The sequence below is a fragment of the Littorina saxatilis genome, linkage group LG8 (assembly GCF_037325665.1).
Source record: "Littorina saxatilis isolate snail1 linkage group LG8, US_GU_Lsax_2.0, whole genome shotgun sequence".
Taxonomy (NCBI): domain Eukaryota; kingdom Metazoa; phylum Mollusca; class Gastropoda; order Littorinimorpha; family Littorinidae; genus Littorina; species Littorina saxatilis.
Window position 1 is genome coordinate 7,310,798 of NC_090252.1, and position 13,080 is coordinate 7,323,877.

Genomic DNA, 13,080 nt, shown 5'->3' on the forward strand with positions numbered 1-13,080 from the left:
CTCCCTTTGATAACTTAAACAAATTTGAACCAAATCAGGTCTCAAAAGGGTAATAGTGTTAAAATCAGGCCAGAAAGTGGCAAGTATTTTACTTGCCATGGCGAGTACAAACATATAACTGGCGAGTAGAAATGTTCATTTTTGTTTTGTTTGTTAGTTTGTTTGTTTGCTTAACGCCCAGCCGACCACGAAGGGCCATATCAGGGCGGTGCTGCTTTGACATATAACGTGCGCCACACACAAGACAGAAGTCGCAGCACAGGCTTCATGTCTCACCCAGTCACATTATTCTGACACCGGACCAACCAGTCCTAGCACTAACCCCATAATGCCAGACGCCAGGCGGAGCAGCCACTAGATTGCCAATTTTAAAGTCTTAGGTATGACCCGGCCGGGAGAAATGTTCATCTACTCGCCAAATGCGAGTAAAGTTGCTGAAACAAATGGTTGGTTTGGCGAGTAACATTTGCTCTCGGGCTAGTACATTTTGAGAAGCACTAGCCAAAGGCCAGTGCACCACTTTGTGGACTGTCAGGGCTGAAAACTGAGGTTATGAACTTAAAGTCTGAGGCGACTGGGTCTTAAAAGGGAAGGAGTCTTAAAGGGAGGGGGGTGTGAGTCTTAAAGGGGTGTGTGTGTGTCTTAAAGGGGAGTGTGTGTCTTAAAGGGGTGTGTGTCTTAAAGGCGTGTGTGTCTTAAAGGGGGTGTGTGTGTGTCTTAAAGGGTGTGTGTGTGTCTTAAAGGGGGTGTGTGTGTCTTAAAGGGGGTGTGTCTTAAAGGGGGCTGTGTGTGTGTCTTAAAGGGTGTGTGTGTGTGTCTTAAAGGGGGGCGTGTGTGTCTTAAAGGGTGTGTGTGTGTGTCTTAAAGGGTGTGTGTGTCTTAAAGGGTGTGTGTGTCTTAAAGGGGGTGTGTCTTAAAGGGGGTGTGTGTGTGTCTTAAAGGGGGGTGTCTTAAAGGGGGGTGTCTTAAAGGGGTGTGTCTTAAAGGGGGTGTGTGTCTTAAAGGGGGTGTGTGTGTCTTAAAGGGGGTGTGTGTCTTAAAGGGTGTGTGTGTGTGTCTTAAAGGGTGTGTGTGTGTCTTAAAGGGGGGGGTGTCTTGAAGGGTGTGTGTGTGTCTTAAAGGGGTGTGTGTGTGTCTTAAAGGGTGTGTGTGTGTCTTAAAGGGTGTGTGTGTGTGTCTTAAAGGGTGTGTGTGTGTCTTAAAGGGGGTGGGGGTGTGTCTTAAAGGGGTGTGTGGGTGTCTTAAAGGGGGTGGGGTGTGTGTCTTAGAGGGGTGTGTGTCTTAAAGGGGGGATGTGTGTCTTAAAGGGTGTGTGTGTGTCTTAAAGGGGGGTGTGTGTCTTAAAGGGGGGTGTGTGTCTCAAAGGGGGGGGGTGTGTCTTAAAAGGGGGTTCCACTGTACCCATTGTTCTGTTTTTAAATGTTTACTGGTGAACCCCCAGAAAAAGGGGTAACATAAACACTGAATTTCACATAACAAAAGTCAAAGAAAGCAACTGCAATTAAGAACAAAACTTTAAATCAAACCAGACCAAATCAAAATGGAAAGAAAACACAGCCATGCTGCGTAAAACAGAACATCACATCCTGAAACTTGCCTGAGCCCTCCCTAGCAGTGTCAGCTTAGAAGGACTCTGAAGGGATCAGAAACAATTCCAGTGTATTTTCATGTTAATCCACTCTTAAACCTACTTGAAATGTTAAAATCAAATGTTTTGTGTACTTCAGCCCAACTTATAACATGCAGTTGTTTTCCACTAGTTAGAGTTAAGTTGTTTCAGCTTCAGGGAGAAAACAACATGGGCATAAAGACAAACAGCTCAGTTGCTTTTTTAAATCACCAACCCCATTACAGTGAGACAGGTTACAGTGAAAATATTTTGGGGCCTTATTAGCAACCCAGGTGCACAAAAACATTCAAATGCACAGAAGTACACACGGATAAAGACACACAAACATCAAATCATGAATATGAGCAAAAGCATTTGTGTGTGTGTGTGTGTGTGTGTGTGTGTGTATGTGTGGGTGTGTGTGGGTGTGTGGGTGTGTGAGTGTGTGTGTGTGTGTGTGTGTGTGTGTGTGTGTGTGTGTGTGTGTGTGTGTGTGTGTGTGTGTGTGTGTGATGTGATGTGTGTGCACACACGTCTGCACAAACACAGGAACAAACACAATAACACAAGCAGAGATACTGACACTCCATCATACATGATTCATCAATGTATCAATTATATGTTTTCAGTTCAAAGCACTGAGATGCATCCACATGGGCATCTTGAACACACGGCCAGTACCGTGTAACTGGCCTTGACACGGAACGATCCAAGGGGGGCAATCTCAGTCATCTCAAAGAGGGAAATCCAAACGCAATCCGCTTTGTTCGATTTTATGGGCTTGGACAATAGAGAAAAATAAGAAAAGCAAAAGCTGGAGTCCAGTCTGGACGAAACTGCTATCAAGAACGCAGAATTGATTTTTTCTGAGTTTTTTTTAGCTGTAAGCGCCATGTTTATCGGAGCAGGAAACTCTTCCAGAGTGAGGCCCCTTCGTTGATGCATGTCAACAAGGATCATAACTGCTGTTCACAATGCGGCCGCAGTGAAACCAACAAAGGGGCCTCACTCTGGAAGAGTTTTCTGCTCCGATAAACATGGCGCTTACGGCTAAAAAAAAAAACTCCGAAAAAATCAATTCTGCGTTCTTGATAGCAGTCTCGTCCAGACTGGACTCCAGCTTTTGCTTTTCTTATTTTTCTCTATCGTCCAAGCCCATAAAATCGAACAAAGCGGATTGCGTTTGGATTTCCCTCTTTGAGATGACTGAGATTGCCCCCCTTGGATCGTTCCGTGTCAATCAATCAATCAATGAGTCTTATATCGCGCATATTCCGTGGGTACAGTTCTAGGCGCTCTGCAGTGATGCCGTGTGAGATGAAATTTTATACGGCCAGTAGATTGCAGCCATTTCGGCGCATATTTACCTTTCACGGCCTATTATTCCAAGTCACACGGGTATAGGTAGACAATTATTAACTGTGCCTAAGCAATTTTGCCAGGAAAGACCCTTTTGTCAATCGTGGGATCTTTAACGTGCACACCCAATGTAGTGTACACGGGGGGAGGTTCGGACACCGAAGAGAGTCTGCACACAAAGTTGACTCTGTGAAATAAATTTCCGCCGAACCTGGGATCGAACTCACGCTGACAGCGGCCAACTGAATACAAATCCAGCGCGCTACCAACTGAGCTATATCCCCGCCCAAGGCCAGTTACACGGTACTGGCCGTGTGTTCAAGATGCCACATGGGGTGCATACACACAGCCACTTAACTATTGTTGCACTTACACTTGGCACAATTTCAAATAGAAGAACAAGAACAATTTTGTTTGTTTGTTTGCTTAACGCCCAGCCGACCACGAAGGGCCATATCAGGGCGGTGCTGCTTTGACATATAACGTGCGCCACACACAAGACAGAAGTCGCAGCACAGGCTTCATGTCTCACCCAGTCACATTATTCTGACACCGGACCAACCAGTCCTAGCACTAACCCCATAATGCCAGACGCCTGGAGGCGGAGCAGCGACTAGATTGCCAATTTTAAAGTCTTAGGTATGACCCGGCCGGGGTTCGAACCCACGACCTCCCGATCACGGGGCGGACGCCTTACCACTAGGCCAACCGTGCCGGAAACAAGAACAATAACAATGACAGCGATTAATCACCAAAGATGAACCCACCTACAATCACCAGCATTTGCCCGCAATCAGGAATAATCGGCTCATCCCCAAAGCCATTGATGCAAACGTAACGACCGGCATCCGCAGCAGCGACATTTTTCAAGGTGAATGTCACGATCCCAGGGTCAACACTCAAACTGTCCAAAACATCAACACGATCTGCATACAGCTCGTCAACCTTGATCTGATTGGCTTCCGTTGTGGAGCCGTAGAAAATAGCCCGAGTTCCACCATCGAGCTGTAGAGCCACAGTGATGATTGTCGCGTCGGTAGATTTTGGAAGGTTCCATTGCAGAACTGCATCATCTCCTGCTTTCTTTAGCATTGGCTCCCCCAGGCTACAAGCAGCATCTGAATAAATGAAAATGTTCATGTTAGTGTATTGGTAAATCAACGACAACATTTGAGTAAAAATGTATGCGAGAGAGAAAGTGTGTGTTTTGTGTTACAGGGAGATAAAAAATACAAAGTTTGCTTGTAGTTGGCATACATGTGTGTGTATAATTATGCATTCACACAGGAGTGTGTGTTCTACATGTGTGTCACCCGTAGATGCATGCAACGTGCACATGTATATAAATTATCTATATATATACGACTTGTGTCTGTCTGTCTGTCTGTCTGTGTTCGCGATGCATGGCCAAAGTTCTTGATGGATCTGCTTCAAATTTGGTGGGCATATTCAGGTAGACCCCGGACACAACCTCATCGATGAGATATTTCAACACGTGCTCTCAGCGCGCAGCGCTGAACCGATTTTGGTTCCACCTCAGCTACCCGGGCCCCCATACCAACACACCAAAGCCGCTACACCACATCACAACGCCAAAGTTCTCGCTGGATCTTTTTCAAATTTGGACACCGTATTCAGCTACACCCCGGACACAATATCATCGATGAGATATTTCAACACGTGCTCTCAGCGCGCAGCGCTGAACTGATTTTGGTTTTTGTGTTCATTTCACCATTATAAGTAACTCTTCCTTATCTTCTCCAGTGTTTGGCGTTTATCTCCCTTCCTTCGTGTGGCTTTCCCGTTTGTAAGTTACTATTACTATTTTTAGAATGTCACTGCGCTGTCCACTGCGCTGTCCACAACGCTTCCCTTGCACCCGTAAGTTGTTCTTACTGTCAAAGTGAAAAGGTCGAATCAATTTATAGCCACGCGAAAAATACACTCTCACCTATCTCTATATATTTATAGATACAGATATGCATATATATATACGGCTTCTCTGTGTGTGTGTGTGTTTGTGTGTGTGTGTGCATGGGCAAAAACCTGTGTATTGTAGAGTTCTGTTTGTGATGTGGTCTAGCGGCTTTTGTCTGTCTGTATGTTCTGGCATGTGAGAAGCCACAGCAGATAATATAGGGCTAAGAAATAAGCTCTAAAATTCTCAATCCCGTTTGACAGGACTTCGCCTTCAAAGGTGATTGTGGTGAACCGCCACGCTGTCTGTCTCTGTCTCGCGCCGTTCACCCCAAATTCCCGTTTCTGAGTTACTATTTTTAGAATGTCACTGCGCTGTCCAGAACGCTTCCCTTGCACCCGTAAGTTGTTCTTACTGTCAAAGTGAAAAGGTCGAATCAATTTATAGCCACGCGAAAAATACACTCTCACCTATCTCTATATATTTATAGATATAGATATACATATATATATATACGGCTTCTCTGTGTGTGTGTTTGTGTGTGTGTGTGGGCAAAAACCTGTGTATTGTAGAGTTCTGTTTGTGATGTGGTCTAGCGGCTTTTGTCTGTCTGTATGTTCTGGCATTTGAGAAGCCACAACAGATAATATAGGGCTAAGAAATAAGCTCTAAAATTCTCAATCCCGTTTGACAGGACTTCGCCTTCAAAGGTGATTGTGGTGAACCGCCACGCTGTCTGTCTCTGTCTCGCGATTCACCCCGGCGAAGCCGGGTATTCCTCTAGTCTATATATATACGACTTGTGTCTGTCTGTCTGTCTGTCTGTGTTCGCGATGCATGGCCAAAGTTCTTGATGGATCTGCTTCAAATTTGGTGGGCATATTCAGGTAGACCCCGGATACAATCTGGTTGATGAGAATTTTCAACACGTGCTCTCAGCGCGCAGCGCTGAACCGATTTTGATTTTTCTGTTCATCTTCCCAGATCCATTCCCAGTAACTCTTCCTTATCTTCTCCAGTGTTTTACGTTTATCTCCCTTCCTTCGTGTGGCGTCAATCCATATTCCCGTTACTATTTTTTAGAAGGTGACTGTCCACAACGCTCAATCTATATTCCCGTTACTATTTTTAGAAGTTTTCCTTCGTGTGGCGTCAATCGCGTACGGTGCGCCACTCACCCAGCAAAGCCCGGTACCCGGCGAAGCCGGCGTACGGTGAGCCACTCACCCGGGAAAGCCGGGTACCCGGCGAAGCCGGCGTACGGTGAGCCACTCACCCGGCCAAGCCGGGTATTTGGCTTTACTTCTTCCCGGCGAAGCCGGCTACCCGGCGAAGCGGGTATTCATCTAGTATATAATATGGGTTATATATTCTCTAGAGCGTTGTACCATTTTGTAACATGCATTTTCAGTCCTTTAAATGATTATAACATATAATGGCAATTAGAGTGTATTCGCTTTACTTTTTTCAGTAACACTCCAGTTGGATAATGACACAGACATGCAACAAAAAATAAAGCATTAACATGCAACAAAAAATAAAGCATTATATTATTCTTTTTTTTTTATAATTGTAAATGTTCAAATCCATATCACAACCTTTGGTTTCCATGTTACAAAGTTGACTTACTTTTAAAACTGAACGTAAACACACAAAATGTGCAAGTATTTCTAATTTTTTATCTGCAGGCCAAGGATTTAATTATGGAACCAGTATTTATAAATGAAATCTATTTGTATACATATGGTTAAAATGTCTCAATTGAGTAAAGAAATGTCAACTTCGTAACATTGTTTCCACTGGTACACAGCTCTGGAGAACCTAAAACTTAACTCATACATGTACATCCTGTCTGTCAATTTAAAAAAAAAAGTTTGCAGTACTGTACAGTTGCCATGCAATTACTTTCTTTCTTTTCTTTATTTGGTGTTTAACGTCGTTTTAAACCACGAAGGTTATATCGCGACAGGGGGGGGGGGAGATGGGATAGAGCCACTTGTTAATTGTTTCTTGTTCACAAAAGCACTAATCAAAAAATTGCTCCAGGGGCTTGCAACGTAGTACATATATTACCTTACTGGGATAATGCAAGTTTCCAGTACAAAGGACTTAACATTTCTTACATGCTGCTTGACTAAAATCTTTACAAACATTGACTATATTCTATACAAGGGTAAAAGGAGAAACAGAATCCGTTAGTCACCTCTTACGACATGCTGGGGAGCAATATTTTGAGCTGGGCCCATTGTGCGACTCCACATATTTAAGTATAAATCAAGTGGGATGCATTCAGGTTACATGTCATCAAATCCAATGTGGAACACCTCATTAACAATATTTGTAGCTAAGTAGTAAGAATACAATGTGCAAACCATGGCTACATAGCATGAGGCACATAACTTTTGAATGGAAGGTGTGTGTGTGTGTGTGTGTGACTACACATAAAACTAATCTTTCCATGGAAACCTATAAGTATAAGCTTCAAGTTAAAGTGGGCTTAGCAGTGGGTATGTGTCACAAATGACATTATCAGCATATGATATATATATTTTACCTTCTATATATTTCTAGTGAATCTGTTTTCGTGCTGATATTCTAAGCACTTGATTAAAAATTGTTTGTCATATAAATATGTAGAACGTAAGAATGAAAAAAAGTTAACTTGATGCATATTTTTTTGCTGAGGTAAGATTATCCTCCAGTGTTATGTCCTTGAAGCGTGAGTCACACACAATGTAAATTTAATTGAACAGCTATTTGTGCATCTAGATATCATTATCAGTATGATGGTATGGTTGGTGTCTAGAGAGAATACTGAGACAGAATTAAAGTCAGTTTTCACATTCATTTCTAGATCTAGATTTGGATATTTTTTGAATGATCAAATTTCAGTAAGCATGACCTTTTGTCACTGTAGGGGTTACACAGAAGGGGTCTATTATTTTGACACAGAGTTGGTGCATTTCCTATAGATGCACTTTCTGGAGGTGTTTTCTCCAGGTACCAGGAATAGCGCCATGTACATTTGTGTGATTATTTCTTAGGGAGCATCTCGTTACTCCCCCGCATCGTTACTCCCCCGGCTTGTTACTACATGTAACCCTAACCCTAACCCTAAGGGGGAGTAACGAGCCGGAGGAGTTTTTTTGTTTGTTTGTTTGTTTGCTTAACGCCCAGCCGAACACGAAGGGCCATATCAGGGCGGTGCTGCTTTGACATATATAACGTGCGCCACACACAAGACAGAAGTCGCAGCACAGGCTTCATGTCTCACCCAGTCACATTATTCTGACACCGGACCAACCAGTCCTAGCACTAACCCCATAATGCCACTAGATTGCCAATTTTAAAGTCTTAGGTATGACCCGGCCGGGGTTCGAACCCACGACCTCCCGATCACGGGGCGGACGCCTTACCACTAGGCCAACCGTGCCGGTAGCCGGAGGAGTAACGAGCCGATCTTGTTTCTTAGATCTCATAGGTTCCGTGACACTTCACCTCACCACAGAAAATGACCTTCATAGTCAACTTCTGACAGATTAAAATGACTCACCATAATTATTCAATCTCTGTAAAAAGAGAATGACATTTCAATTGTGGTAACATTGAATGAAACGTAAGTTGGCGTAGCATAGTACGCACAAATGTCATGACCACTTTTTTTAAATTTTTTTTTTTAATTTTAAATTTTCTGACTACTTGACCAACAATCCATGGTATCCCGTTGCTGTTGCTGTGCTAGCTGTTTGACAGGACAGAAACATGCAGTACTAACAGCAGGGCCGTAGCAGCCCTACCGGCCACTCCGGCCATGGCCGGACCAGTTTTTTGTAAAAAAAAAAAAATCGTCTTCATAAGCTTCAGCGCTGTGTTAGGAGGAAGGAGGGGTCGTGACTTAGATCGCACAATGACAGCGTTAAGCGAGAAATTGTCACTAATAGTTGAGGAGAACATAATGGCCAGGGACCGTACCTTTTTATTTTTTTTATGGCCGGACCACTTTTAGGAGCTGTGCTACGACCCTGTAACAGACATTACGCCATTTCTCGGCTAGTCAAGTCAAGTCAAGCATTTCTCTGATAGCATCGTTGTAGAATTACTTCAGTCAAATGAAAAAGTGAACTAGGGCAGCTTGTGTAGCGCAGTGCACGAGATTGAGTATGATCTATTTCCCACTAGAAAATGAACCCGGTGCATTTGCTGGTGCTACTGAAAACACTGCCAGAAGTCCACCTATAGAAACTGCACCGATTTTGTATCGAATTAGACCCCTTCAGGCTTCTGCCTTAGAGTTATACCATGCCATCAAATCATACAAGTAACACCTCATCAAGGTACACAACTAATGCACAAGATGATTAGGCCACACAAAAAAAATTCTGTTTACGGTAACATAGGCACAAAAAAATAGGGTCGGTAGGTTGGTAAATTTTTTTTTCTCCCAAAAAACATATTTTTAAGTAATATTTTGCCAAAAAACAGACTCCCCCCCCCCCCCCCAATGCCAAAAAAAAGTCTAGGGTCGCGCGAAAAAATAGGGTCGGTCGGGATACCGTAAACAGACTATTTTATTTTTTGGGCCTTAAGCCAATGATAGTCATGCATGAAATGAATGAAGTTATGCTTCGTCAGGTTCTTGCAGCTGTCACTTTTGTCATACTCCTAGCATGCGCTACCCAACACATGTGATAGCTGATAAATGATCTAATACCAGACCTGGGAACCCCTGTTTTGCACTTAGAGTACATGTATTCTCAAACAAACTTGGTGTATTTTCAGAAAAATGAGCGTACTCCACACAGCATTTGAACATCCATGATTCAAACATGCTTCACACGCGTCCGCCACATCGTTAATTAAGTTTACCTATACATGTACATTTAAAACAAATCCTTTTTTCAAAAACTGTAAATGTAATCATGTGTCAAAATACTGGATCGGCTTCAAGATGGGCTTGTGAATAAAAGTAGTCTAGGAATTTTTCTCGTCGTATTTTTTTCACACTGACCGTACTGATCGTATTCTCAACAATCATGCGTACAGAATACGGCGAAATCGTATGGGTTCCCAGGTCAGTAATACGTATTATGGATCAGGCTATAATGCATGTCAATTGTTGTTTTTTAATTCTAGATCAAGCTTATAAATTTACAAAATGTTTAGAGGAGCATGCATGATGTAATATCATACCTGTGTACAATATTCGCTGATTTTATTGTCTATGTAGTAGTAGTAGTAGTGGTTAGGGACTGGATTGGTATCCATAAGCCTCACGGCTTTTTTTCCCGTCCCATCTCATTATCAAATTTGTTGCAGGTTAATCATATTAACATGCTCAGTCATATTTACTCAATATCAATTATCGTACAAATAAAGTGACTCAGTCATAAGTTTTTGTATACATGTCCATGTATATATATATACGACTTGTGTGTGTGTGTGTGTGTGTGTGCGTGTGTGTGCGTGTGTGTGTGTGTGTGTGTGTGTGTGTGTGTGTGTGTGTGTGTGTGTGTGTGTGTGTGTGTGTGTGTGTGTGTGTGTGTGTGTCCGCGTCAGATGCACGCCCAAGGTTCTCGATGGATCTGTTTTAAATTTGGTGGCCATATTCAGGTACACTCCGGACACAACCTGCTCGATGAGATATATTTCAACACGTGCTCTCAGCGCGCAGCGCTGAACCGATTTTGGTTTTTCTCTGGATCCATTCCAAGTAACTCTTCCTTATCTTCTTCAGTGTTTTCAGCGTTTATCTCCCTTCCTTCGTGTGGCGTCAATCCATATTCCCGTTTCTATTTTTAGAAGGTCACTGTCGACAATGCTCAATCCATATTCCCGTTATACTATTTTTACTCTTCTCCAGTGTTTTGCGCGTTTATCTCCCTTCCTTCGTGCGGTGCGCCGCCTGGCGCAGCCGGGTAATTGGCTCGACTTCTTCCCGGCGAAGCGGTACCCGGCGAAGCGGGTATTCATCTAGTATACATAGTACATTGACAAATCTTAGTAATAGTATGCATACATGTTTGGGTTAGGCTACGGGGCGGGGATGTAGCTCAGTCGGTAGCGCGCTGGATTTGTATCCAGTTGGCCGCTGTCAGCGTGAGTTCGTCCCCACGTTCGGCGAGAGATTTATTTCTCAGAGTCAACTTTGTGTGCAGACTCTCCTCGGTGCCCGAACACCCCCGTGTGTACACGCAAGCACAAGACCAAGTGTGCACGAAAAAGATCCTGTAATCCATGTCAGAGTTCGGTGGGTTATAGAAACACGAAAATACCCAGCATGCTTCCTCCGAAAGCGGCGTATGGCTGCCTAAATGGCGGGGTAAAAACGGTCATACACCTAAAATTCCACTCGTGCAAACCACGAGTGCACGTGGGAGTTTCAGCCCACGAACGCAGAAGAAGAAGAAGAAGAGAAGGGTTAGGCTACTGTTTTCAATGTTCAAAATATTTAACAACAATAAACAAACATAAAGGTTTTAAATGAAGACAACAACAACAGCAGCAGAAAAAGTTTTTTAGAAGTAAAAGGCTACAAAAGGTCAACAGGAAACATGCGCCCCCTCCCCACAAAAAAATGTAAAAAAGTGAAACATTCCCTACAGTGGTTCTCTGTTGCCTGTACCCATCAAAGGCAGAGAGAGTGTTTGACTTACCCTTCCACAGCACACAGAGCAAACAGAGGAGCAACAGACTGCCAGCTTTCTCCATGTTGACTCTTCACGCTTGTACACCAGCCTCTTCGCACATACAGTCCACGTCTAACGGTATTCCCTAATTTATCACTATTTGCCACGGGCGCTTCCACACTTGTGGGAAAATCACAGCTCTGACATTTCACTGACCCTCCATCAAACCTATTACCGGTGATTGTCTGTGTTGCTCGCTGTAGCTCTGCAAGAGACTAAGTGTCCACTTCCGCATGAAGGGGAAAGTTTTCCGAAAACAAAACTCGGCCGTCACACGGGGGTAATACTTCTCTCATTGTTGCGCACGACTTGTCCAAAGTACTCATTCATGTTCATGACTGGTCGGGCGACCTTATCGATCATTGTCGAAGATTTCGGTGCGCCGCGAGCCACGGTCAGCGGTAACTTGCTCAGCTCGGCTGACCAGCGTAACGCAACAAGTGGTCACTGTGTCACGATGGCCTTCTTCTGCTCGATCAGGAAAATAAACTGTCGCTCTGTGCAAATGCAGACCGCATTGTGGAACTTTGCCCTCACGCCTACAGGGGCGGTACACTAAAAACACTGACTAAAAATCTAAAGCTGTGTCGTTGTCAGTTGAGGTTACGCTACTGTGGTCACTGAAGCGAAGTTACCTGCTATGCGGTGCGGTGTGTGTGCGTGCTCTTCAACCAAGTCCCTCTGATTTAGGGTCATTGGGTTTAATCCGTCTGAAAGGCGAGAACTTTCCAAATATTTTTTCAAGCGGAGACGCGGGGGCGATTTTGGGACCGGCAAAATATTTTAAAGCAAAGAAATCCGGGACGAGAGAAATTGGGAAGAAACTGTTTTCCTAAGGCATGAACTACGTCCCCATTGTAAGCGTGCTTTATTTTCTGCTTGAAGAGGCTGCCCACTTAATGAGCCTGTACTGCTAATGCAGGTGAAACCCTGCAGCCTTGGCAGCCCCATTATAAAAGGTAGAAAACATCCGTACATTTATCCTACATACGTGAGAGAGACAACTCATTAGATAACACTATTGTTCAAACCACATGTGTATATATCATGTAAATGAGGTGCATCAGTAGAACCCTAACATACACACAAGAAATTTAAAAAAAAATAGCATGAAAAAATGACCATTAAAAATTAAAATAAAGAGAGGGCGAGAGAGGGCGAGAGAGAGAGAGAGAGAGAGAGAGAGAGAGAGAGAGAGAGAGAGAGAGAGAGAGAGAGAGAGAGAGAGTCCCTGGAGAGATGAAGCCGGAGAGAGAGTGAGAAGAACAAACACACATTAATTTAACTTCACACACAAAGAGCAAACAACTTGACAACAAATATCAAATGTCTAAATGTATGAAAAATAAAAATATTTAGCATATTCTTAGTCTAGGCGACTACAATGAGAGTCCTGAACATTTATTAATTTAGACAGTGCATTCCTGCAAACAATATATAGCACAAACTCAGTGTAACATCCATTCCACGTCACTGAGCCCTTCAGTGTTTCCCTCCGGCCCTCTTCA

General features: G+C 43.5%; 1 protein-coding gene across 1 annotated transcript in view; it reads right to left on the reverse strand.

Annotated features, from left to right (window-relative positions):
• The window catches only part of LOC138972672 (nephrin-like), a 36,043-nt gene extending 23,759 nt beyond the window's left edge, over positions 1-12,284 (reverse strand). The window contains exons 1-2 of the mRNA XM_070345329.1: positions 11,540-12,284; positions 3,736-4,086 (exon numbers count right to left, since the gene is read on the reverse strand). Of these exons, the coding sequence (XP_070201430.1) occupies positions 3,736-4,086; positions 11,540-11,594 (406 nt within the window). The 5' untranslated portion in view covers positions 11,595-12,284. The remainder of the gene's footprint in view (positions 1-3,735; positions 4,087-11,539) is intronic.
• Between the last annotated feature and the right edge of the window lie 796 nt (positions 12,285-13,080).